This window comes from Indicator indicator, chromosome 8 (genome assembly GCF_027791375.1).
Source record: "Indicator indicator isolate 239-I01 chromosome 8, UM_Iind_1.1, whole genome shotgun sequence".
NCBI lineage: Eukaryota > Metazoa > Chordata > Aves > Piciformes > Indicatoridae > Indicator > Indicator indicator.
In genome coordinates, this window is record NC_072017.1 from 24,680,638 (window position 1) to 24,708,169 (window position 27,532).

At 39.2% G+C, this 27,532-nt stretch overlaps 1 protein-coding gene across 1 annotated transcript in view; it reads left to right on the forward strand.

The window, feature by feature from the left end:
- The window catches only part of SH3D19 (SH3 domain containing 19), a 75,447-nt gene that overhangs the window by 26,578 nt on the left and 21,337 nt on the right, over positions 1-27,532 (forward strand). Inside the window, exons 3-7 of the mRNA XM_054382952.1 lie at positions 10,899-10,939; positions 18,415-18,457; positions 19,670-19,817; positions 20,056-20,257; positions 20,863-21,846. Coding sequence (XP_054238927.1) covers positions 10,899-10,939; positions 18,415-18,457; positions 19,670-19,817; positions 20,056-20,257; positions 20,863-21,846 — 1,418 coding nt within the window. The remainder of the gene's footprint in view (positions 1-10,898; positions 10,940-18,414; positions 18,458-19,669; positions 19,818-20,055; positions 20,258-20,862; positions 21,847-27,532) is intronic.

The window sequence follows — 27,532 nt, forward strand, 5'->3', positions numbered from 1 at the left end:
ATTCAGCTGCTTGGCTCATAGCCTCAGAGGGAGGTGATGCTCAGTATTTAATAGCCTTCAATGGACTTTCTTTTTTTCTTTTTTCTTTTTTTTTTTTTTAATTCACATAGACTTTTAACACCCATGGTGCTTTGTGGCAATCAGTGCCACAGCTTGACCTCATGTTGCTTGCTGAAACATCTCTTTGATTCTTTAGAACTGTCTTCTTGTTTCTACATCCTGTAGACTGAGCTGTCATTCCCTATGGATCTGCTGCTTCTTGAGAAACTTGAAATGCCATTTTTCTGGGTTTAAATAGGTTGTGTTAATCAATTATGGAGTCTCAAGGAAAAGGCCACTATTACTTCTGGAGACCCAGAGGGCACATTAGCAAGGGGAAAGGACAATAAGGTTGTTGGCTAAACTGAGGAGGAGGACAAGAACAATTTACTGTGTTTAGAGTTAAGGGCATTGTTGAGACTGGAAATTAGAGAAATTACCTGTGATGTTACCTGAATCCAGAGCCTTTAATTTGCACTGGAGGTTTAAAAAAAAAAACAACAACAACAACAACAACAAACAACCAAACCAAAACAACTAAAACCCAAACCAAAACAAAAAGTATTTTCTAAACCTGTCTTTATAAATATTTGGGATCAAAGACCAGAAGTGAGAGATGAAGTGGTTGTTACGAGAGAAAGGTAACTCTACTGATCGGTGGGTTTTCTGTTCTAGTGATCTGAGTAAGCTGAACCTGACGCTTTGTGGTTCTTCATTTCTTCTGCCTAATTTACCTAATGGCATGTGGTGCGGTGATTCAGGTGCACAGAGGAGCATTTGAAAGACTTGAGTGTTTTGGGGATTCTTACAGTCAGTCTGGGGAGGAGCATTGATTTCTGTGGCTGTGAAATATTTTGGTGAGGTATTTCTTATGAGTGTTGCTCCAGAAAGGTCTGGATCAATCTGTTCTATAAGATGTTTGTTGTTGAAGCTAGATTTAGTTGAGTGGGGAAAGGTGATGATAGTGATTATTTCTTCCAAGCTATAGCCATCCATTAGAGGCTACAGTATTTATCGGTGTGCCATGTAATTTGAGGTTCATGATGTTGTAAGACAGTCAGGGTATATGATTTAGGGTGGAGGAAACTTTTCTTGCCTTGTAGTCTGTTTGCCTGGTGACTTGCTCAAAGATGAGACCTGTTTCGCTGGAGAAGTGTCTCTAACAGTTAAAGTCCTTCTTTCAGTATTTGAGGTAGATATTTTGAGTGCTCTTACAGCAGTTCCAGTGCCATGCCCTCCTGCCAGGGTTTTGTAGTTTGTTTGGGATAGATAGATGCAGGGTTTGTAGGTGGAAGTATGATTTTAAAAATCTGTTTGGTTCTGTTTCACCTTTGGAAAAGAATTTTAGTATCTAAAATCCTGGCTGTTTTTCCCCAACGTGGACTAATGAAGACATTAACTTTACCTATGTGCTATAGGTACACCTTACCTATATAGGTGTAGAATCGTAATTCCAAGTCCTGAAAAATAATCTTTGATGCATATCTTTTGGGAATGTTTGACCTTAATCTCAGAGTTGCTGGACCATCATGACTGCTTAAAAAGGACTGCAGTTTAATGTCATATTTAAACTTGGAATAAAATGCTGTAGACCTACAGATGTGTGAGTGTATGGTCTGTCGTTATGTCATGCAAATTTCTGAAGACTTTGTCTGTATTTTGTAACCAAAAGCACTGTCAGTATCTGTAGTACAAAAGAGAGGGCAATGTTTCAGTGCTTTTGGAGGAAGGGCAAGGGAAGAGCGTGTAGGCAAACATGCCACTTCTCTGACTGAGCTGCATGCACTTTCTGGAAAGACTAGTCTGGTGAAGGGTGTGGTTATGAGATTTTTATTTTATGGTTTCTGTGCACTGTGTATTCTGTAAGGGCCAGTGTTAAAAGTTCATGGCCCTCGTGTACTGTAGGGTGTAACTGGATGAGTCAGTCAGAACGAGATGTGAGCATATATGAAGACAATTTTACTTTTGTAAGGCTTTAACATAGGAGGATTGAAAATGAGTATTTCTGTTGCTTGCTAAATGATTTATTTTATTTATAAATATAAGTTGCTATTTTGAAGACAACATGTCTCTTTATGCAAATGACTTTGTAATATTTTTACACACGTTTTTGGCTGTTGGTTCACGTTTACGGTCTAGAAGGATTTTTGACTTTTGTTCTTAAGTGCTGAGTTAAGACTTCTCTGTATTTGTGCATTGGTATTAGTACATCCATTTTACAGGCTGTCCTTTCACAAGAAACGTCTTTGCTCTCAATGTACATCTATAATTAAAAGAATGAGGAAATTCCTGTTGTTTCCTCACTCAGCTAAAGCTTAAACTCTACCACATGTCATGCTGCTTGTTTGACTTGGATGGCATATGAAGAAGTTGAATTTAAGCTAAAGGAGCATGCAAATAATTTTGAAGAGCTCAGCACTGGCTGTTATTCTGCTCTAAAATTCTCAAAGACACTCAGATGAATTTTTTTTTTTTTTTTTTTTTTTTTTTTGGCACTGAGGTCACACCAGCATCAAACACTTCTCATAATCCCACTTCTGTGGCTTAGGTTGAACTTTACATTTTGGATGCTTCCCAAATGGTTGTCTTTTATATTGCAGAGCTGGAACTGTGTGCTGTTAATCTCTGACTAAGCAGGATCCAGATACTCTCTCAAGTGTAGAAGCTCTTCGGTGCTGTCCCTTGGAGGTGACACTCAATTATTCATCTGCTGGAGGCCTGAAGACGTCTCAGGATTCCTCAGGAACTCCTTCCGCACACATTAAACTGATTTTCTTCTCAGAGAATGCACAATAGTTGAAGCAAATGGGCCTATATTTTACAGATTATTTTTACACAGGCAACAAACATCTACAAAACATAAGAAACACCTATGTCTTGTTCCCTTAATTTGATTACTGCTCTGAAGTCTTTGAAGTCTGTGTGCTTGCAAGCACCTGAGCATTCTCCTTTCGGATTCCTCATCTCCAGTTCATGCATCCTCTGGGTCCTGCTGCGTCCTTTCCCTTGCTGAACACCTTTTACTTCTTGCTTGTTGCTTCCTCTCTGGAGCCATGCTCTGTCGTGTTTCTATTCCTAAGCTTCTCAGGCCCTATGTTTTCAAAAGGCTATCTGCAATATGCTTGTCTTTTCATTGCATTGAATTATTTCCACCCCCAGCCCCTGTTTTTTTCCCTTTGCTCATCTGCAGGTAACTGGCTTAGTAAGGATTTAAGATACTTGCTGCTTTAAGCAAAGTGTTATCTCTGTTTGTAATCCTTATTAATGTTTCTAGTCATATGAAGACATTCACACACCCCTTTCCCCCTTTACAAAACTTTAAAGATAACCTTAGCACTATACTGGTCTATGAAGTGCACAGACTGAATATACATAGTTTACTTTACTTTAAAGCCCTGTAATGGTATCTTGAGTCCTGTGGATACAGATCTATCGGTTTTATTTATGCCTTTGTCCTGCTCATCCTTCATGAATAAACCAGGTTTTATTAATCTGCAATGCCAATCACAAAGATTCTGGAGCTCATTCAGCCAGCAGATTGCATCTGATGTACAGAGATGTACAAAGCAAGCAGAATGTCCTGTCAGTGGCTAGAGAGGGCTTTGATTTACTGACTGAAATGCTACTGCAAATAACTGAAACAAAGAGCCATTCCTCAGAAAAAAGCTTTGTTTCGTAGTGTTTAGCTGTAGAAGCAGGACAATTTCATCTTTCCCCATCATGGAGAAACTATGTAGACTTTAGTGGCACAGAACTTCCATTAGAAGAAGCTTCAGTTTACAACAGAGTTGTTTTTCCTGAAAGAACTGATGCTTTCCTTCAGTTTTGTGTCTGAATATATTGCTGTCTGGGCCCTGATGCATTTAGTTGAAGGATCAATTTAAGAGATGAATCCTGAGAACCAGCTAGAATGCAAGGGGTGCATGAATAATGTGGTTTGTTTACATGCAACAAGCCCAGATATCCTGAATCCGTGACAATTCAGCGACACTTACAGTGCTACATTGCTATTATTAAAATTATAGGTGCTTTCTACTGCTAGAAGTATTTGCTACAAATGTTAAATTGTCATTAAAATATAAATACTGTGCATTAATTTAAATTAAAACATACTATCAGTCTTATGACAAGAATGAATAAAATTACGTTTATACACAGCATAGATGAGAAGTTATTACAGGAGGGACAAACCCTTCAATAAGCAGAGCCCTCCATTCTTGTAATGTACACTTAACTGGAAGGTGAAATCAGTCAATATGCAATGAAGACTGAGAATAACTTGAATCATGCTCCGAAGATTTTTGCCTTTCTGGACTGGGTGTGCTCATACAGGCATCATCGGGGGCAAGGTGCAGTTCAGCTCTGTTGTCTGAAAGAAAATGCTAGAGGAAATCTAGCTAGTGTTTCTGTAGCTCTGGATCAGGAAAGGGTTAATTTGGGGTGCACATGAGCTGACTGACTCAGATTCACAAAAAAATTGGGGAGTGTTTCAGCTTTTAAGTGGACGCTATTAAGTATGGAAGATGTTGCAACTTCATGACTTCTAGTTTGCTGTGGGAATTGGAATGTGAAATGTTATAATCTGCTGCCATTATCTGCTTTGACTTCCTGCCTGTGTTCTGCCTTAAAATTGAAGGTTTGGTTGCTAAAATATGATTCCCTAAGAATGACAGTGACTAGTGCATGAATATGTAATAAGCAGTTGAAACAGCTGGAGAGCAATTCCTGAAAGGATTTCCCTATACTGATCAATGTGAGCTGTTTTAATTAGCTGAGCAGCTGGATTCTAGCTGCTTCTTAACTACATCCTTGTTTGTCCAGCCAGTGGGAAGTCACAGTTGTGGCATTCATTAAGTGATGCAGATGTAAACATCCTCAGCATAATGATGAGGATTGAATTGTCACTGGACTTAATTATTTGTTCAGGATTACTTGCTTTTGGGGCTGGACCTGAGAAGGAAGTAAAGTTGTACCAGGATGTAATGGTTTAAAACTGTCTTTTTGATTTTCCTTCTAAAAGTTCAAGCAGAGAAAGTGAAAGAACGTAAATAAGTTACTATTGGGTGTAAGAAAGCAAAATAATGATTGTTCTATTTTTATTTTGCTTTCTCTGCTTGAACTTTGAGAAGGAAAATTAAAAAAGACAGTTTTAAACCATCACACAGGATGAGGTTAGATGACCAGATCTGTACTACTGAACTTGTGATTTTTTTTTTTAGGTGGCTGCATCTTTACTTGCCTCTTGCACCTTCAGGGCCAGACAATACCCCATGGTTAAGCAGAGAACATGGTTAAGCAGAGAGAATGTCTTCATTTTACAGAGAAGCCACTGCGGTAGCAGCCTGCTGCTATTTTCTGGCTCTTGTCTGATCTCCCAGTGAGCCAGTCTGGATGACCAGCAGGAGAGCAGGGGTGGGGGTGGGAAAGAGTGGATTTACTGATGGTAAAGGGTGAGAAGAACAGCTGATCCAAGATATAGCCAGCATTTGGTAATTTGCTGTCAGATTAGCTGCAGAGTCACGGACTTAAGGTTTGTTTTTTTGAGCAGAGGCTGAGCTGCTTATCCCAAGGACTGCTGCTGGCTTCCCTGCCTGTCTGATCCCACTGCTTTTCCAGTGTCACCTTGGTGCCATTGCAGCTCTGCAGCCAGTTGGAGCAGCCAGCTTGTCTGGCTGAAAACTAATCAGGATGCTTGGGATGGGATTGTTTGTTATTAGCAAAAGAATGTGGCTGATCTAGCAGACCAAGTCACAAGACACCTGGTGGAAATGTCCAGTATCTAGAACTGGAACTAGATGATCCTTGTGGTCATGGTGACCATGAGGGGAAAGTGGGACTACTAGCTGCACAAGTCTCGCCTTCTCTTACACTAACAGACCAATTGCACTTGGAGCCTGTGTGCCTTGTGATCTAATTTATACACATCAGATGGAGGATTGGGAGTCCCCTGCAGTAGAGGCATCGAAGAGGCTGACATCTTTCTGTGACTTAGCCTGTAGTGGCATCATTTAGGTGATATTTTTAACATTTTGTGTTTAGAATAATGTGTTTTAATATTTTTTTAAATGTTACATTGTAGTACACTTGCTATAGAAACATGGCATGGTTTCTAAAGTTATTGAGAGAAATATATGATGCCTTTTATTAAACTGATCTTTTGCCTCACAGTAATTTCAATATCAGCTATTTAAAAATTCTTGGCTTACATTCCAAGAAGTCACATGACATCAAAAATAGCAACATTTTTACTTTTCTTACTCTGCTTGTGAGTGTAAGACAGGGTCAATAACCATCACAATTAAAAATATGCTTAAAAGCTTCTACAGAGGTGTGTGAACCTGAGGACTGATACTTCAAAAAAAGCTTCATATAATATGACATGAAGGATAAATTTTGAGATTTTGCAGCAGATGCTTTGGTATATATTTTTTTTTTTTAGAACAACTGATCATTCTCTTTTGTTCCCCCACTAGGCTTTTTGTGTATGTCTAAAGTGATGTATGAAAGAAGTACAATCAGTTTTCCTTTAGAGTGTTCATTGTTATATCAGTTCAGATAAAGAAACCAGAGGTCCTGGTTCTGATAAAGGGAGCAGGAATTTGTGCAAGCTTGCTTAATTCCTGCTGAGAATACCATCCAAGCCAAGAGAAGACTGGTGAAGTGGATGAAGGAGAGTTGCTGAGACAGGGACCATAGCATTGTATGTCTTATGCATCCCAAACACTCCTCTACCTGTTTGCACTCTACAGCAGAGCTGGCTCGCCATCAGCTGGCTAGTGGGAACATGTCCACGAGGTGCCTTTAGCTTGGCTGGAGCCACTGCTGCTCCTGAAAGAGCTAAAAGACATATGGGTGAAAACGTAGCCCAGAATATTGCGGCCTCTTTGCTCATGTAACTTGTGACTTGAATGCTGTCCTCCTCCAGACACACACAAACTCCTGCCTGCTCACTCAGAGCTGCTGTGTGATTGGAGCTTCATTCCACTTGAATAGCACCTCCCCTTCTCTGCAGTGTGGGTACTGCTCAGATGATTGATACTTGCACAGTTGCTGTGTTGAGTCAGGAGTCACCCCGCAGCAGAAAGCCTTTGAGAAAGCCCTGTAGTTACACCAAAGCTGTGTTTGAAGACAGACACTGCTCAGCACAAGTAGAATTGTTGGAGCAGAGCCCCTAACGAGGAAGAGGCCATGGTTTATACACAGCCAGTGCACTCACTCTGCCACACCGTTTGCAGCTCTCTGCCTGGTCTAGTTTGTGACGGTTTGATTTCCCCAAACCACAGACCTAAAATATGCTTTCAAAGCATTTTCCTTGAGTGTTTGTGTTTAGGAAACCTGTCCTTGAAACCCAGAATAAAGCCTGACAGAAAAACTGAGTAGGTATTTGACAACTTCAAATACACCACTCTAGGTTCTTTATCTTTCAGAAATAGTGACCTGTGGGACCCTTTTCATCATACTGCCAACTTGAAGTATCCAACTGTTTTCAGCATAAGGAGGTGCAGCAGCAGACAGATCCCCTGTGAACCTATTGAGTGGGTTTGCTTGGATGCTCAGAGGGCCCAACAGAGATGCATTGGTTCCCCCTTTTAAGGGACTGGGAGGCAAAGCTCAGCAAAGCTGCTGCCTTAGCTGGAAACCATAGAAACAAAATTTGTGCTTTAACAATGAGCAAGGTCTAGGATAAATGTGCAGATGTCAGAGAAGTTGCTCTGGTTGTCCATTCCTGCCTGCTAAATTGTGGGAGGCAGGGAAACAGTTTGCTTCTTTACTTATTCCATATTAGGTATGGAAACAGGAGTCATGTTGGAGCTAATGTTTATGCCATAGAGTCTTTAATGCTCTGAGATTTCCTCCTATCCGCACTGCCTTCTTCCAGCAGGGCACACAGGAACTGCTGTCCCCCATCCGCCAGGGGCTAGTTACTCTCGGATAGCTCTTTGTCCCTTCAAGTGTTCTGTTGTAACTGCTGGGGGAATCACACTGGGACCAGGATCAGAGGTCCCACATGGGTTATGCCTTGTCCCTTTGTTGTTCCTCGGCATGTGTGTTTGTGGGAGTTTATGTGTGCTCTGGTTCATTGTTGTGCCTCGTGGACAGGAGGAGAAAGGGGGTGGGAAATAGGCAGGGACTCCATACAGTAGAGAAATTGCTGCTCACCAAATAGGAGAATTAAATTCTATTTGGTTATATTAATTATTTGGATAGCTTGAGGAAAAAAAATGTGTCATTAACTGTGGGGCAGAGGAGGATATTGATAACTCATCACTTCTCTCTTTGGATGACAGTATGACAGACCACAAATAATTCCCTGCAGAATAGGGAGGGGTTAGCTCAGCATAAGGTATGGGCAGAATGCCCCAAGAACAGCATCTTATTTAAATTACTGGGGTTTAGTGTATAACAAAGTTATGTGATTAGCAGTTCTTTACATGGCTTCATGGGGAAAAAAATGATAATTTCTATATCCACTCCCATTTCCATGTTTTTAAAGGGCTTGGATAATTGTGAGCTAAAAGTGAACCAAACTTTGCTGGGGGAGGAAATGTCCTTCTTTGCCAAAGGGTTGTTGGTGGGTGACCTGTTAATGGAAAGTTGAAAAGAAAAACTATGTGCTAGCAGTTTGTTTTGCCTGTGAGCTCATACATTTTCTAACAGAACCATATTATCCTGGGTTCTAAATTACTTGGATAGTTGCATGCTTTGAACTGCCTTGCTCTTGATAAATCCACACTTCAACTGGACTAGGTTGGTTTAGTGAAACATTTTGCTTCTTCGCTTTTTATGCTTTGATTTTTAAATATTTGTCTATACCCTTTTGATTGTCATGTTGCACTGAAAACCTGAACTTTTGCCAACATAATGACTCCTATGATTTCTAGCTAAAAACACCTGCTTGTTTCTGAAAGTGCCTATCAGATTCTGAAGCAAATTGCAATGGGCTTTTGCCAGCAGAAGAAAGAACGTAACTTACTCTTTTTAATTCTTACAGACACTTGAATATGTATTCTTTATAGATTTCCTAATTTCCTGCTGTAAACCCTAAGTAAATCTTGAGTTCTAAGATGGAAAGTTTTTGCTACTCTAGAAGATTTCAGGTTTCTGTTGCTAGATTTTAGTCTCCTTCATATCTGATACTAAATAAGATTAAAATAAGGCCCTAAAGTTTGTAGTATATTAACAGCAATGAGAGCAGAATAATAAAGCTTCAAAAATGAACATCCAAAGGAAAGATACTTGATTTACAAGGAATTAAAAAATGAGTGTGAGGTACATGTGGGAGGAACATAAAGCTGAAAGTGTTTCTTAAAGATAAGGTTGTATTATGATGGAACGTTTTGAAGGCAAATTAGAATCCTTTTCTGCTGAGAATGCACAGTAAAATATAACTGATAGAAATGTTTTTCTAATGCAGCTTTCCTAGATGTATGGATACAGGCCAAGCCACACTTGAACTCTTTCTGAAACCAGACAAATAGGCATTGTTTATCCTAGACTAGCCAAACTATTTCAGAAACAGTTTGGTCAGAGCAACGTTCATTTTTAGTTTTAATTCGTTTCCAAGAATGATGGGAAAGGGAGGACATTTTTCATCCACATCCTTTTTGACTGTCTTTTTCTTCTCTCCTCCAAATCCCCCCTATTCTTCATCCCACTGAAGTAATTGCAGCCATCAGCAATTGCCATAGAAGTGCATGTGGTGCTCAGCTGAGCCCTAAGAGAGTTGCTCTGCTGTATGCCTGCTGCAGTCAGAGTAAGAACAGTGTTACAGGGCTAGTGCCCTCCTTGTACTAATATTCCTGCTGTTACACCAATGCTGTCCTGGAAGGTTTCTGAAAGACTTGATTAGTATAGCTTTCTGTTGTAATTAAGACATTGTTTTAATTTCAGCCAGAGAAAGTCTGCTTATTTTCACCCCCTAGAAAGACTGTTCAGCACTTTCAGAGGCTTCTCACCTACAAGTATTCTTTGTCTGTTACATGGTTTGTTTGGGGTTTTTTCAGTTTCACTTGTTTGGTTGGTTGGTTTTGTGGGGTGTTTTTTTGTGGGTTTTATTTTGTTTTGAAGAAAAAAAACAACAACTACAAAAAGTCCTTTTCAGAAATAGTTGGTGTTGGGTTTTTTAAATCTCTTCTACAGCTTTGTACAGGTTATTAATATGATGTTCTCCAAGTTAGGAACAGTTTCTGAAAATTATAATCCCAAGATAGTTTTGATTTTTACCCAGGACTGCTATATCTTTTAATAACACATTCAGACAAGAGACATCAGAAACCTCAGTCTTTCCAAGAAGGCAGATGAGTTGAAAAAAGAAAACATTTTTCTGTCCTTGTTTATCAACAAGATTTTTCGTCATGTCTTCCTGTCTAATCCCACCCATCAAGTTATAACTGAGAAATGTAATCTCATCTGAAAGACAAGAGAATTTAAGTAATTGTTTAAAATATTTAGCAAAGGGGTTGTAGATTTTTACTTGGCTGTCTATTTATTTACAAAAATGTGAAGTCATTAAATGCTTATAATCTGAGAATATACACACCCACAGGGACTTTTCTCCAAGTTTTCTCTTCAAATGAGGCAGAATGTCTCAGAACTTCCACAAGGAATCAAGAGGAAAAATACTTTTAATAATTGGCTTTCTGTCTTTGCAGAGTCTTGTAGCTAAGCTGTAACCTGATTTTCATTAGAAGGGGCTGGGTATGGTTGTATACTGAAGGAGCTTTGGTCAAATTTCTGTAGAATAGCCTAGGGAAAAATGCTCTTGGCAAACCGTTACAATATATGGGGAATTTTTGCATGATGTTACTTTTTTTTCTCTTTGAGACATTAACTACATTGTAATTTTTTTTTTCATTAAGCCAAGGACCCTTGTCATCCATAAGAGCAGCGATCAAGAGATGTAAGTCTACTTTTCTTACTTTTTGAGAACCATAATACTGTAAGATTGCAGAATCTTTTCCTTCACTAATTGGTTAACTTTATAATTGAAAACAAAGTAGCTAGCAGGCTTTCGTTAGGCTGTATTTTCTTTGTCTTTTTTATTTCACGTTAGACCATCTTTTTGCTTTGCTGATGAGCTGTTCCTTCTTGCCAGTTACTAACTTTTTCTTATTTATGCACTAATGCATTTGTGCACAGATGTGATCCATCTCTGAAAAACTTGAGTTACACATGCCCAATTTTTCATTTGCTTGACAAAACAGAAGATTTTCTATTTTAATAGAAATCTGCAGCAACTGCTTATTGACTATACTGGGGACAGGATTAGACTCATGTACCAGGCTCATTTTTGGAAAACAAAAATCATTTATAAAATTTAAATGAAAGTCCATACTCGTCTTCCCAGATTTCATCATTTAACTCCTCTTTTGCCTTTCTCTGCTCATGTTGTTTCCAGGCAGATGATTTCTTTAGCTGCATCTTCCAAAGCACATTTTTCTTTCTCCCACTTTTCATTTTTTATTTCCTTTCTGTCCATTTCAATTTCACATTAATGAAGCAACCCTCAGGATTCTGTTATGGGGAAAAATAAATTAGTGCATGTACTACTGATTTGTTTCTCATGGTCCTATTAGTCAGGGGCTCATTAGTATGGATTAGGCTGGAGGTAGTCAAAGGGGATCATGAAAGCTTTATTCAGAGAAAGTCTGCATGATGCTGTAGTTAAAATGCAGCACTTTATTTGTGGTGTTGCTGCAATAGATAGGAAGCTGGAAAAGAGGGAGCAGTAAATCACAGTGTGCCTTTGTGATGGAGTCAGAAATTGATTCAGACTGCCTAAGCCTCAGTACCTCCTCTAAATGAGAAACTATCTAAAAAATATTAAGCCTTGATAAAATATAGTAGCAAGTGATACTTTAAGGCACAATGAAGTAAGAAAGTAAAGTCAAGAAGCCCTGTTTCATATGTTATAGTACTTAGTAATATTAATATGTGAACAGTTATGATGAAATACCATGTGAATTATTCAGACGATAAGTGTATCTTCATGCAAAAATTAAGACATTGTATATGAACCCATTGTTGTTTGTATGTAAGTAACCATACCTGTGGATGGACCTAAATTAAAAGTAGACCTTGAATAATCCCTAACTCCCCTCACCATTAATCTGGAAAATATATGATACTCTCTGGAAAAGTGTATTTCCAAAACACAATTAGAAATATCTTTATTCATCACAGCTTCTGTGGGTTATGTATCTCTAATATTCAAGAAACTTGGTAGGTATGTGCAAAATTTCAACTTCCCAGCTTGTGGACAACACTTTATGTGACTTTGTGCTGGTAAGTCTCTTTCTTGTGGCCAAAGAGGGGTTATTTTCCTTTCAGATACCTTTACTATACCTCTGAGTAGAAAGTGTCATTTTGCTTCACTTTTTTGACAGCTCAGCAGAACACAGAAAAGGGAGCCCAGCATGCCTGAAGAAAGCAAGCATGTGAACATGAGAGATGCTTAGGAGTAACTGTTAAATCTCAACTTTTCAAAAGTTACACTGGGTTTTTAATGATGGTCTCAAGCCAGGACACATGACTAAATCTAGTGCCCACTGAAATCAGTGAAACTATTTCTGTTGACACCAGTGCAGCAACATTCCAAAGACAGAGGCAAGCCAAGTGCTGCAGGGGAATGATGTTTTCACTCGCTCTTCCACTCTTTCAGAACAGGATAGCATTAAGAAGCAGGCCGAGAGAGGCAAGTCTGTTGCCCTAAAATGCTGGAAGATCCTGCAAGCTTGTTCCATTCTCATTCTGTCCTAAGCAAATATGTAGCTGAATGAAGGATGTAACAGCTTGTATGCTGAACCAGAGTCTTCCCATTTGGCAGTTTTGAAGCCATTTTTGGCTGTCATTTCTGTTTGGTTTTCATTTTGTGTTTTGTTTTGCTTGAGGGCTTCCTATGATCTTTTGGCTCCAACTTTTTCCCCCAACCAGATCAATTCCGTGACCTCATTCTCTCCCCATCTGCACAAACATTTGGGCTGGCACAGTACAGGGAATGGTGCAGAGGCAGCCCAAAGAAAGGTATAGGAAGGGCTGAAGTGCCTTCATAAATCATTATTGTCAAATATGAGTGAAACTAGAGGCTTAATTTAAGGGTGTAGTTATGCAGGGTTTTTTTGGCAGCAATGCCAGCCTCTAAGGTGCCCTGCAGCTTGTTGAGCTGTGAAAAGGGTATTTGACCTCACTGGAGGTGGGAAGAGGAACCCCTGTTACTCCTCTACATTATTTTTGATCACTTCCCTCCCTGAAGTTGCACATGGAAGAACGAGAGCCAAGGAAGCAGAGGCAGGAAACAGAGACTGCTGTTAGGGATGGCACATGCCTTCCCCTGTGCTGCCAGTGGTCTAAGTCCAAGATGAGCAGATTTAGAAAGATAATATGGACAAAAACTGCACAGAAAACTGTGGGGTGATATCAGTGCTAATGTTCATTCAAGAGGGGACAGAAGTCCATGTTTGGCAGGGGAATTAGTTACTACCATCTAACCACATTCAAGCATTAAGTCTGCCCTGCTCTGATGTCAAACAGCCTAAAACTTCCCTGAGGCACTTGGAAACAGAGCTAGAAGAAAAAGAGCAAGACCTCCCCCTTGTGCTAAGAAACGGTTCAGGAGAAAAGCTTCAACTCTTACTTCAGAGATACATGAAAATGTCCAACTAGTTTGAACCTGAATTTCTACCAGAAATAGTCTAACCAGATCTTGGGTGAAAACAGAGGTTTTTGTCTGGTTTTGACTTGAGGATTACCTATTCCTCTTAGTGTTCCCTGAAGAAGGATCTCTGCAGCCATGTAATGCTTGTGGCATTGCAAAGACCTCAGGTGTGGCCTCTTGCATGGTACCATTCTGTCAGCTCATCTGCTGTACTGCACTGTAGCTAAGGGAGTGTACTCTCAATCTTGAGATGCTATCCTGGTAACCTTTCTTCCTAGGCAGCTGTATAGTGAAAAGAATAACTTTTCCACCTAATAGTCTACATATTTCATAGGATTGTTGGCATAAATGTCTACCTCAGTGTTAGAAAAGCATTGAAAGAAGCTGTGTCTTTAAATATTGGCACAGGTCCCTGTCGTAGACAGTAATATTATCACTTTAAAACCTATTCATAATGGTTAATATGAATTAACTCAGCTAGTTAATTGGCAGTGTTTACTTACAGCTTCTGGGGGGGGACAATACATAAAAATCCTCAGAAGAATTTGGATCTTGATTTCTGACACTGCTTGGACTATTTGAGGCTATGGTTCCAATCTTTAACAGAAAAAATGAAACTTGTTTTTAAAACACCATAAAGACAAAACTGTTCAGTATTTCATACAGATTTGAATGTGAATATGTGAATATTTTTATACAGTGTCTGTATTGTGATAGTGCTCGATGCTCACAGCAGGATGGTATCTCTGGGATAGTATCTCTGAGCAGGTCCTTGAATGAACTTCATAACTGCTTCTCTATTGCCTTAAAAGATTGCCTGAAAGTCTGTTAATTCTAGCCCAGCTCTCTTCCAAAGACTCAAAAAGTGCATGTCAGACTTACGTTGCTACCAGCTTGTCTGTAGCATTGCAGTTTGAGTTCTTGGTATGGTGATCGTACTTATACAGGCATCTTGATCTCATAGTTTAAAATGCCCCTTGTATGTGTTTCAAGTATGAATGACTTCTTCAGTGCACTGGAAAAGTAGATACAGAGAAGAAACAACAGAGGAAAAACATTCCATACAGAAGTATGCAGCACAAACTGGCTACCCTTTACCATTGCCCATTCAAAAACAGTTGTATAAAGCTCACTGAATAGTGCATGCAAAAAGTGAATCTATAAGTCATTGATCTGCTCTGTGGCCCTCAGCACAGGGACATGGACCTGATGGAGCAGGTCCAGAGTAGGGCCACAAAAATAATCAGAGGGCTAAGGCCTCTCCTATGAAGACAGGCTGAGAGAGCTGGGATTGTTCAGTCTGGAGAAGAGAAGGCTGTGGCTTATAGCAGCCTTCCAGTATCTGAAGAGTAATGGGGGGAGGTACCTGAAAGCTGGGGAGGGACTATTTACAAAGGCATGTAGTAATAGTTTGACTTAATAGGATGGAGGGTTTATATGCTGAGTTTTTTCTCTTCCACTCCTCCTTTAACTGCTGTGCTTACCTCTTACATACATAGCACTAAGCATATGTTTCTGAAAATGTGAGCAATTCTCACCCTGAGCATTTCTTACTGCGGCTGAGGAGCCAACTGTCTTTGGTTGTCAATATGTAAACCTTGGAGAAAGGTTTTTTGACTCTTAAAACTGTCATAATCTGAAATGTAGAGGGAAAATTAATAATATGCTTTTCAAGGAAGCCCACAAAGAGAGCAAAGAATGCACCTACAGGATCAAAAGGCGACAAGGACAGAAAATCAGCTATAGGGTTTTTTCTTGTTTTTAAATCAGGTGTGCATTATATTTTAGCAATTTATCTCTTCTGTCATACACTTATTAGTTTAAATTTTGTTTGAAATGGTAAAGGAATACAAGCTCTGCAAGTCTTGAGGCCAGGATTATTTAGGAAATTTATTTATATTTTCTTTTCTCTAACATTTGTGAAACTCCAAGGAACATATGAGAGCAAAAGATGCAGTAGTTTTCATCTCTGCTCTTACAGTGCATTTAAGAGCTTCCAAAACAAAAGTGTTCTAAAAGTGTGGTTGTAGCAAAACCATGACAACAAAAGGAGTGACTGATGTAAGGAGAGAACTTTATCAAGGTCCTTAAACAATAAAAATGTTTATACTGAATCTTTATGTACATGGAAGTAGCTTGGTTCCATAAATGCCTGGAAAATTATTTTTTTTATTTTTTTCCAAACAGAATAAGCACATTATGAAAATGTGTATATGATGGCTTAGATACTAGCTCTTTTGAAGAGACATCTATCCACTAGTAAAGTTATTTTTATACAAATAATTTAAATGCATTGTTTTCAGGTGAGTTTACTTGAAATTCAGAGTTTCAAGGATTATACAGATGGCTCACTAGAGGTTTTTTGGCTTATGTCAAGAAAGGAAAAAGATTTTTTTTTAGACTTCTTTTAGGTTTTTCTTTTTTGTGTTTATAATGTTAATAAATGGAAGTACATTTAAATCTCACAGGAGAAAACAGCATGTAGAATTTGTCTAGAAATGAAGAAAGATTGAAATAATTTGACAGGTTTATCAATTCAGTTTGACATCCCTCATTATTTAGCATTAGAAATAAAAGCTCTTATGATTGTATTTCAGCTATATCACAAACAGTCATGCTGAACACATTTATCAAATGAATGCTTCCTTCCAACCTCTTTGCAAAAGTAATCTTGGAATTGGTAGGTAGGAGTGTGTTTGTTGTTTCTTGGGTTTTGTGGTTTTGGTTGTTGTTGTTTGTTTTGTTTTTTAATCCAATGTGTGTATTAGATCAATGCTGTGTTAAGATTTCTGAAGAAGAAAGTGAAGATGAGGTGTAGATTTTTATTTACTTATTTTAGCAAAACAATTTTTACAGAACTACTTTAGGAGATGCAGAATCATGCCTAAAACTGAGGTGCACCTCTTATTAGGATCAACCTGCCTGCCCATACCTCTCTGATAGAGGACAGTATATATTAAAGGATCCCAGCTTCTTTGCACCTGTATCAGCTCTGCAGCTCCTCTGTAATGCGCACTGAGAATGTTCCAAACAGGCAGCTGATCTCCTGTTCGGAAGATGTCAGTGTGCATATATCTAGGAGCTCCGAGAAAGGCAGCAGCTACCAGCTGTACCAGTTCCAACATGTGGGGATTTGGAAGAGCAAACTGTCAGCCAAACCAAGCTGCTAGGAAGGTGCAAGAGAACACACCTGCATATTTCTTTGAGTGATTTAATTGGTCATTCATCAGGTGTGCAGATGTTCCTGTACTTTGGTGAGCTAGGACTAGCTACATATTCTGTTGACCACCTCATTATTTTGTGGAAGGATGGCGAACAAGATATTTATAACCAATTAGTTTTAGAAAGGGAAAAGCACAGACCCAGATAAACCATGATTTTAACCTGAAGAAAACATTCAAAGAGGTTAACTTCACTCTCCTTGTTCCTACAGCAGCTCTTTGTTGAGCCACGCATTGGACATTTCTGTATTCAGTTATAATCTTCTTGGCTCATTTACTGAAAAAGAAACTTCCAAATAGCCATTGTTAAAGTCACCATGAGACTAGAAAGTAAAATTTGCTTTTATTTTAGGTTTTTAAGACATTATATTGTGAATAGACATTATATTATGAATAGACATTACAGTTGTAGTCTTACAGTACTGGCAAATGTGCTATTATGCATGACTAACCTGTTTGATCATGATTTCTGGCACTCTGAAGACTTGGTTTGTTCTCCTTCACCTCCTCTTCCTCTTCTGTAACCCCCTCTTTTTTCCCTCTAGCACTCATGAATAGTGCACATCAAAAATGCCGTGTCGAAGAGGTATGTCTGACACAGCTCGTGTGTGACTCTGGAATCAAGTATGCCTTGCTGATTTCAGCTAATGATTCTGTGATGGCAGAGGAACAGCTTGATTGTCACCTTTGGCACAATAAGACTCTACTAGATCCTAAATTGTGCTTGTTATGCAAAAATTTGTCCCTTGGTTAATTTCCTTTTCTCTTTAAAGAAATCAAAATGAGTATATAACGTGGCCATTGAAAAAAGTTATTTGAATGTAAATATGGCACAAATAGAGAAATTAAGAGGTCAGAATTAACTTATTTTAAGTAACTTTAAAATACATGGTTTGGAAAAAAAATATTGCTGACTTTTAATCCACAAGTGATTAAATTTTAAGTGATTAAATTTTAAGTGATTTCTAGCTTGGAATATTTAATTTTTTAAATTTTACATAAAGAGAGTGAAAAAGCTCCTTAGAATTTGTGCCTTTCACTTCTCTAAAACAAACTGAGAGACTAAAAAAAGATTAAATAATGCATCTCAGAAATCAGCCATAGAAAGCAAAGCCAGACATGTTTAACATGTCTTTTTGTTTTATTAATGCATTGTTTTAACTAAAGAAAAACAAAAAGAAGTTTCAACTGTAGCATCAGCACAGAACGCAGGAACATACGGTGAGGAAAAAGGAGAGAGGACCATCTCTGTTGGTGGTAACTTGGGCATAAAGTGACTTAAACTGATTATGAAACTGCACCTTTTAAAACTTCTCCTATCTAATACAAGTAATTTTTTAAGTAACTTGGCCACCCTTAAAATCTGGAATTTATAATCATGTGCTCTATGTTCTCCATTTCATTGATAGCAGATCAGTAAGGGCTCTGCTCTTATCCTCATATTACTGCTGTGACAGATATTTTAACCTCTTCAAAATTTTGTTTCTTTTCTTTAAATAGCTTCTCGGACCTCTAGCCATAGTGAACAGCAAAGAGATAGAAGGTATGCTGTTCTTTTTTATATTACAATTGGGTGTTACTGTAAAACTTCTTGGATTGTCACAATATTACTTCTTGGGGCTTTCTCTAGTTTATTTTTTTTCCTCTTCTCTCTGTCCTTAGTTTGTTTAAGAATAAATTAGACTTGAAATAAACTAAAAATAATTTGACTCTTAAGCACAGGGTAAGTTATGAATTTGAGTATTTTTTTGTTTGTGTCCTCAAAAAAAGAGAGAATGCAACCAACCATCAAGCCTCTGCAGAACTGTTTTATTTTTCTGACATCTATTTACAGGATCACTTCATAATGAAAATAAACACACTTCAGGCTTCTTTCCAGTTTTCAAAGGATGTTGAGAAAAGAGGTCACCAACCTGGATAGCTGGTGAACTGAGTCTGACATTATTTCAGGTGTGAGGGGACTGTAGCCCTCTTTTAAAAATTCTTTTTTCAATAGTTTAGTTGTAGAAGTTATGCTTCTGCCTCTTTTTTTCTTTCGGCAGGCAGAGGCTTCTGTAGCAGATGCTTCATCTGCTCAGAAACCTCACTTCTCAAACTGTATCTTGTGACAGCTCTGAACTGAACAGTGGTACTCTGGGGGCCATGATCTGGGACTGTGGGCCATCACTGCAGCACACATGCTCTAAAGCAGTTGTTACAGTGATGAAACCGGTAGTACCTATGGGTCCTTGACTGGCACCAAAATCCCTGTTGTACTAGATGCTGTAAGCAAGCAGACCCTGTCCCAAAGGCCTCGTGAGGCTCATTCTGCCCTGCTTTTAGCACAGTGGGAGTTTTCCCTAGAGGTCTGAGGATAAACAACCTTTTAGGTAGCCAGCCAAAAGCAGTTTTAATTATCCTACTGTTTTCACATTGTATCGGGCTAAGGGCAAACACATGAATAGTTCTCATTATCCCATAAGGTTTAAAACTTCTTCCATCTAATTGAGTTACACTTGTGGTTAAGTACTTTAAGCATGTAAATTATTTCACTGAAGCCAATAAACCTACTTTTTGGGTTAGGCATTTAATTAGGTGCTTTGAATGGAAGCCTCAGTGCTTGTTAGAAAGGTCAGGTAAGTTACTCTGAAATCATGGAAAAACATCTTTAGTAAAATCAAAAAGACTCAAGCTGTTTTCATCTCCCATGCTGTGGAAATCTTGGTCTTTTATGTATCGGTTTTAGGTAATAATTGCCCTTTGCCTTCATTTCCAGGCGTCCTGAAATTACAATCGTTGCTGCTGAACCCCTCCGGCCGTCCTCCTGGTTTCCAGGTGCAAGCCCTGTCACTCCTCATGGATTAGGATTCCCTTCTGCTTCATCTCATGCTCAGTGGAGGAGAAATGAGCATATTCCAGCTGAGGTGAGCATGAATTTACGTGAGATGTGTTTGATTTGCAAAGGTAAAAAGCACATTAAGTTAAAGAGAAACAGATTTTTTGTTTGCTTGGACTTTCACACACTAAATAAAGGTCTATGACAGTGTTCTTTTCCTCTGCATAAGTTACTTTAGTGTTTTTTAATGGGTGGGGTTTTTTCTGTCCTTTTACTTAAAGGTTCACATATGGAGGTACATTAATATTTATATCTCTGTTTTGTAGCTTCCACCATCATACGAGCAGGTGATAAAAGAAATCAACCAAGTGCAAGTCAATACAACAAATAACAATAATGCTGCTGCTCCTAGACATACCACTACTTCTGCAACACAAACTGACTTTCCAGAGGAACTCATCAGCCATTTGCCAGGAAGTAATGTAGAAACTAGTGTGTCTACACACTGGGAACCTGTAGGCTATCCAGGTGAGGTTGTTTTGTATTTCTCATTAATGGAAACCTTACTCTGACTCCTGAGGATGGTCTGTGGAGCATTTAATATGAATAACAGTTAAATATCTGTGAGTGATTAGGGCTGTAAATTTCTGTAGCAGTCCTCTGTTCTGAATCATTGCCATTGCATTCATGATCAGATTGTAATTAAATCTTGAAAGTTCTGCTCAATTCAGCCATAATGGCCATTGCTTTGAGGTCAGAGTAGCTCAGGTGTCCAATCAGAACAGCAGCAGTGCTACATGTTCAGGCTGAAAAGCATGCAAAGCAAGCACACTTAGGGAAGTTACTGTATTATTCTTTGGTCTAGATGTTACTTGCTTGCCCCTCATGCTGCAAGCTAACAAGGAGTTTTGAACCCAAAATGTGTAGATACCATTCATTTCAGCAATCTTCAGCTTCCTCCTAGAGTTCATATATTTTTTCATTAATCTTTTAAAAACCTAACTGCAGTTTCATAAGCAGCAGTAAGTTCTGAATGAAAACTGTCATGTTTGCCATCCTGATGGATGAAAACAAATAACATAAATAAATTGTTCTGGAATAGATAACCAAGACTTTTTCTTTTTTGTTAACAGGGCGAAGTCCTCTTAAACCTCCTAGGCCTGCTGCATCTCTCTTGAATAGGTCTCCTTCAGAAAATGAGAATCCCTTAGTAGTCTTTGAAATTTCTGAAGGTCAGAGGTACCAAGAAAATCCCAATGCTGTGATACGTCCTGTGCCAAAGCCAAGATCAAGAAGCAATCTCAGACCTGTGGTCAAAAATATTGAAAGTAAGACAGACAATGTAGAAGAAGTGTCTACCACAAAAAGACAGCAACCTTCAATTCAGCAGTCACCTCTCTTAGATGACAGCTTACTAGACAATCAGTTGGCAATGGACAGCATGAGCGCAGAAAAGAGCCAAAATAGTGTTGTTTCAAGGATCAAAGTTTTTGAATCCCAAGGAACTAATGATACCTCAGGGCTATCAAAAAAGCCAGAAATTGCCCCTCGTTCATTTCCTCCAAGACCTGTTACTGCAAAGAAACCAGAGGTTGCTCCAAAGCCAGGTGTAAGCAGAATTTCAGGAGACCGGGATGCATGGACAGAAAACAAATCATCGCCTTCCAAGGAATTGCAGCCTCAACCTGAAGTAGCTGGGAGCAGTGTTGTAACCAAACCTGAACTGCCAAAGAAGCCAAAACCTGGCCTTGTTGAAAGTAATAGCAGTGATTTTCTCGATGCAAGGAGTGGATCAGTTGCAGAACACAGTGATGGACAAAAGAAATTTCCTGTTCCCACTCCAAGGCCTCTTGTTCCCAAAAAGTCACGTTGCACAGAAAATCCTGCCCTTTCTTTGGCCTTGCTAAAACCAGTTGCTGCTCCCCCACGTGCTTCTATATCTGCCCAGGAAAAGGGTTTCAAGTCTCTTGGGGAATCATCATCCTCATCATCTTTGGCACCTGCTTCGCAAAATAAACTCAATGTGGAGGGAGATCTAATCAGTTTCGATGATGATGTTTTGCCTCTAAGTCCAGCTTGTGCAGTTGAAGATAGGATCAGTTCTGAAGCAGCAGCAGGTAAGAAAAAACTCTTTTAAACTGTTGCTGTGGTTACTCTTTGCAGTTGTGTGATCCTGTGTGAGTTATGTCTGCCTGTCTTGAGGGGCTTTATGTGTGCATATTATGTTCTTGGGTTTCTATTGTGTCAAGTTCACTATGAAAGTACTTGGATTTTGAGACTCAGGAGGTTTCAGTGCTATATAAATCTCAGAACTTGTCTGATGGATGTATTGTGTACTAAAATAATGATAAAAGATGATGTTATGTGCTAGACGTCACCTGCAGTGTGTATTGCAGTTCTCCCTGGGGAACCTGGGGCATCTTATCTCTTGCCATCCTGTCTGACTAATTTATTTGAGAACCTGAATTTCTATAGTGGAGACCTAGTCAGGGGAAGAGACGTTACCTCTCTCTCTATGACTACCTGAAAGGAGGTTGTAGAGAGGTGGGAGTCAAGGTGGAGATCAGTCTCTTCTCCTAGGTAACAAATGATGAGAGGAAATGGCCTCATACTGTGACAGGGAAGCTTTAGAGTGGATATTAGGAGAAATTTCTTAACTGAAAGAGTGGTTAAACATTGGAACAGGTTACCCAGAGAAGTGGTGGAATCATCGTGCCTGGAAGTGTCCAGAAAAACCCATGGGGATGTCGTGCTTAAAAACAGTTTAGTGGTAGATTTGGCAATGTTCAGTTAACAGCTGGGCTTGATCTCAAAGGTCTTTTCCAACCTTAACTATTCTGTGATTCTGTCATCTAGATAAGCAGCAATGTTTGCTGCATTTAGGGAAACTTGTGACCAGACATTCTGGGATACTCTGGCCATCTCACCAGTGCCTACTTACTTTATCTTTCTTATCTTAGTTGCATGACAAGACCAGATACAATGTGCTTGTTATACATCATCAATTTTTATTCTAATAATATAATTATTTCATATGGACAAATTACTACAACTATCCTACACTCCTTTCATAAACCTTGTTTGATTCCATTAAGCACTTGTGGTTGTCTTTTTTAATGCTGTTTTCTTTAAAGACACGGGTGAATGTTGAGCTATCACTAAATTTTATAGCAATAGGTTTTTCCCTCTTGGAATTCAAGTATGTCCTGATTTAACTTACCAGCTGCATTACAGTCTAGGAAGAGTCCTGCTTTAAAACAGATGTTGTGTCATACAAAATACTTGTTTAAAGCACTATGATTTGTAATCTTTTTTTTAACCTCATTTATCATTAAGCATCCCATCTTTCTGAAACGAGAAGCATAGATACCATGTAGTTGTCACAGTAAATCCCTAGTAATGATTGTTAACAAATGTGATTTCTTCACCCTTCCTTCACATCATTAGATGAAGTTGTGATTTGTTGTTGTGTCTCTTCTGTACTTAAATAAAAACTCAAGGCAGATGCAGAAATTCCCTTAAAGCCATAAACTGTAAGACTGGTGTGCATGAACCTACAGATCTCAGGGGGGGGCTTATGAAAGCAGTGAAATACAGCAACAGCAGATGCTGCAGGAGAGGTGATTAGCTCAGCACGGATAGAAGTCCGTTTTCTCTTCGACTGGCAGATTTCAGGAACACTGCAGAAGCTGTACCAAGACTGGAAGGAGGCAGGTGTATGGGGTGACTGGAGAGGCATTTTGTTTGGTGGTTCCAACCACCCTGCAAGGGACAGGGACACCTTCCACTAGACCAGGTTGCTCAAGGCCTCATCCAACCTGGCATTGAACACCTCCAGGGAGGGGGCATTCACAACCTTCCTGGGCAACCTGTTCCACCCTCACTGTGAAGAATTTCTTTCTGATACCCAGTCTAAATATGCCCTCCTCAAGTTTAAAGCTGTTCCCTCATCTTATCATTACAAGCATCTGTGAAAACCCTCTTCCCTGCTTTCTTGTAGGCCCCCTTCATGTACTGGAAGGCCAATATAAGGTCTCCCTGGAGCCCTCTTTTCTCCAGGCTGAAAAGCCCCAACTCTCTCACCCTGTCCTCACAGGGGAGGTGCTCCAGCCCTCTGATCATCTTTGTGGCCTCTCTCTTGACCCTCTCCAGCAGGTATTGCCCGTCTTACACTGGGGGCACCAGAACTGGACACACTACTCCAGGTTGGGTCTCGCAAGAGCAGAGTAAAGTTTTGCTATGTATACTTTAAAAAAAGCATTTCTCCCACCTTGGAGAAAATAAATAAAATTAATTCTACTCTTAAGTCAGAGGCTGAGTGATCTCAAACAAAAGTCACCTGAAAAAAAAACATACAGCTTTCATCATGACATGGTAAGAATGTCAGTCTTCATCTTTCTGGTTGTTGTCCTAGGTTTTATTCTGGATTTAATTAAGAAGAAAATACTTTCCATTCTCATGGCTAACAGATAAATTGTTCAGATAATAGTTTCCTGACTTATTAAGCTACCTGTGATTTTGTTGATTCAATAAAAGGGCATCTTTGATGCAATTCCTTTCATGCTAAAGAGGAAAACCCCTGACAGCATTATCACTTCATTACATTGTAAAATTAGTATTCATGCCAGTGTTCTAAAGACATTTGTAGGCTCAAGATCATAACCTGTACTCGTGATTATTAATGCTGTTCTATGTCCTGAGAAAGCATCCACAAGAAGAGCACTGCCTTTCTGAAAAATGAGACAACATGGAGCACTAACTCTAGCTATTTCTCATGTTCCCATAGGAGCATCTTAGGATTTACAAGATCAATCCACAGGAAAATGTTTTGTAAAATCAGGAAGAGAAGCCCTTGTTTCCGGTTCCCCAGACCTTTGAATTTCTTACCTATTTGTCATTGTTGTTACTTAGCAAAATGACAGCACACTGCTTGTTGTTATGGCAACCCTAGGAAAGGAAGGAGGCTTTTATTCAGTGGTGTTTGAACTTAGCACCACTAGCTTGATTGTCAAAGAGCAGTGTAACACCATTTGCAACACTTAAATTTTTGGGGACACAGCACAAACACATATGGTACTCAGACAAATGTAAATAGAGATGGAGCGATCAATGGCTGCTTACACTTGAGGCAAAAGTAAGAAGGTGAAGCATCCAGCTGATGATGGGGAGGACACAGAGTTTGAGGCGAGCATATGAATGAAAAGGTGAAACAGGCAAAACAAATACAGAGTTTTCACAGCAATTTTTTTTGACTGATACAAGACATCAGCTTCCTCTAACTGTTTTTAAGACCAGGCTGGATGTGGCTCTAGGCAACCTGATCTAGTGGAAAGTGTCCCTGGCCATGGCAGGGTAGTTGGAACTTGATGATCCTTGAGGTCCCTTCCAATCCTGACAGTTCTGTGATTCTGTAACAGAAGTCTGCCATCTCCAGAGCAGGAAAAGATATCTGCATGTTATTTGTGTGCTAAGATCAACAGTGTTGGCAACAAACCAGTTTATAGTTCCATCAGTTTGACTGTCAGTGTTTAACTGATAATTTAACTACCAAAGGTGTCTGGATGATATTCTTTCAAGTCTACCTCAGGCAATCCCATAGGTTTCATCAGTGTTTGACAGCATCTCCGACAGCACAGCTGTTAGTAGAGTGAACTTGGCCTTATCCAAACATTAATGATCCAGTTGGCCAGTTGAAGTCTGCAGGAGCTTTGGAAGTTCAACAGCTCTGAGATTTGGAGGAAAACTGTGGCAGAACCTTGCATCCAACCCATGTCTGATGCTAGCCCAAGAGAAGTGCCAGGAAGAAGTCAGGAATGACAAATCTGTAGAACTGCACCTTTCATGAGCAGCCAACGCTGATGCCAGTTTTAAGTGCCATAATTTTGGACTCAAAGGCTAGAGATAATGTTAAGAGTCATTTGTATCATAATGAAATTACTTCTGTTCAAGTCAGTCGTTTAGAATGCAAAGGCATCTCTTTGGGACTCTAAATCTTGAGGTGTTGATGCTTGATGACAGTTGTGATATTTTGGCTCACCTGGGATATTTTTTCCATTTCTCTTACAGCTGCTGTCAGGGATTTGTGTGGTTCTAAAAGGTTAAAAGTTTTGATCATCTGTCAGTTGGACTCTTCTCACTAACCCATTTTTACAAAGGCTTGGAAATGAATTCTAGTGCAGGTTGAACAGAGTGTAAATTCCATGGATTCAGAAGATCCATCAGAGTTGGTATTTAGTTTCTATGTTAAAGCATGCAGTGAGCCTGCTTGCTACATGTTCTGAGAGTGTATATTTTGGACAAAGAAAATAAGGTTATAGTGCATTTAAAGAACACACTTAAATTAGATTCTGGCTAGAATGTTTTAATTCCTTTTCTCTGGTAGAGAGTTATTACCCTCTCTCATTTTCCCTCTCTAAAACAGTCTATTTCTGATTGCTCTCTGCAGTCTACACCGATTCTGCACTCTACACTCTCTACACTGATTGCTCTCTGCCGGATACAGCAGATCTTGATTTAAACCAAATGCTTTGAAAAGTAATTCAGAGAGAGCCTTACTTTACCAACTGGAGACACCTTTCTCTCTTGATATCTTCATCATATTAGTGTATTTACATTCTAACAGTAATATGACTACTGCATTTCTTAATTATTTTAGCTGTCTGTCCACCCGTCTGTCAGTCTATCTGCCTGCCTACCTACCTACTCCCATCACATTATTCAAAACAAAACAAAAACAAACCAACAAAACCAGTGCTGCTATTTGTTTATATGCATTATTCATTCTTGTGGCATTGATGGCAGAATTTGTGTGATATTGTTGTCATTTCAGAAAAACTGCTTCTTGAGTAACTCCAAATATGTCTGCTGTGGGGATATTGCCCAGCTGCTTGGTTTTAATTGCTTCCTCAGGAAGGAAAAGAAAAAAGGAACTGAAATATTTCTAACTGATAGATTAGTCCAAGACATATGTTCAAAATAATGCAGCTTTTTTTCAGGGTTCTATGTTACTTCTGATGGCTCTTGTTGTGGTCATTTTAGTTACCTGTCTCTTTTTTTTTTTTTTTTTTACATTCTGTCAAAAGGACCAACCCCAGAAAAGAGTGAGAAAACTTCTCCATTTGAACCTGCTGTTTGTCTTAAGCTCCTGACAAAGCCATATTTACCTGAACATATTTACTTGCTACTTTTGGGTAGAGTAGTGGAGGTATGTGTCTGTGCTCTGTCCTGAATCTCTTGCCAATGAATGAGCATTCATTCTCCAGAGAAGAATGGACACGGATGTGTTTCTTGCTCCAGAGGTTTGGTGGTTTTTTTTCACCCACTGTATATCCAAATACTTTCAGCATCCAATTTTTGAAGTTAAACCGGGCTATGCAGCTAACTTCTATGAACATGATGACCTGTTCTGGAAGAAGGCTGAATTGCAGACCTCCTGGAGGCTCTCACAATCTCAACTATCCTAGTCTTTCTTCAACTAGCAAAATAGATTAATGATGTAGGAATACCCTCCAAACTCTCACGTAAAAACTCATGCTGGTGTAAGCAGTCATTTGAGCCAAAGGCTCTGTAATTGCTATCACCTTACTAGTATGGACAGGCTAGCAACGAATGTAGCAGTTGTGGTTTTAGACATACACAGACAGGAAGTGTGGGTGTTTCTGCAGCTTGAGAGAGAAGTGCTGAAATCTTGGAAAGGGCCCGTTTATATCTATCTCAGTGTGTGATGAAACACTATAGTTTTCTATCCCCTAAATACTCGTATGCCATTAAGTGTTACAGTAGCCCAAGAAATTGTGTTATTCT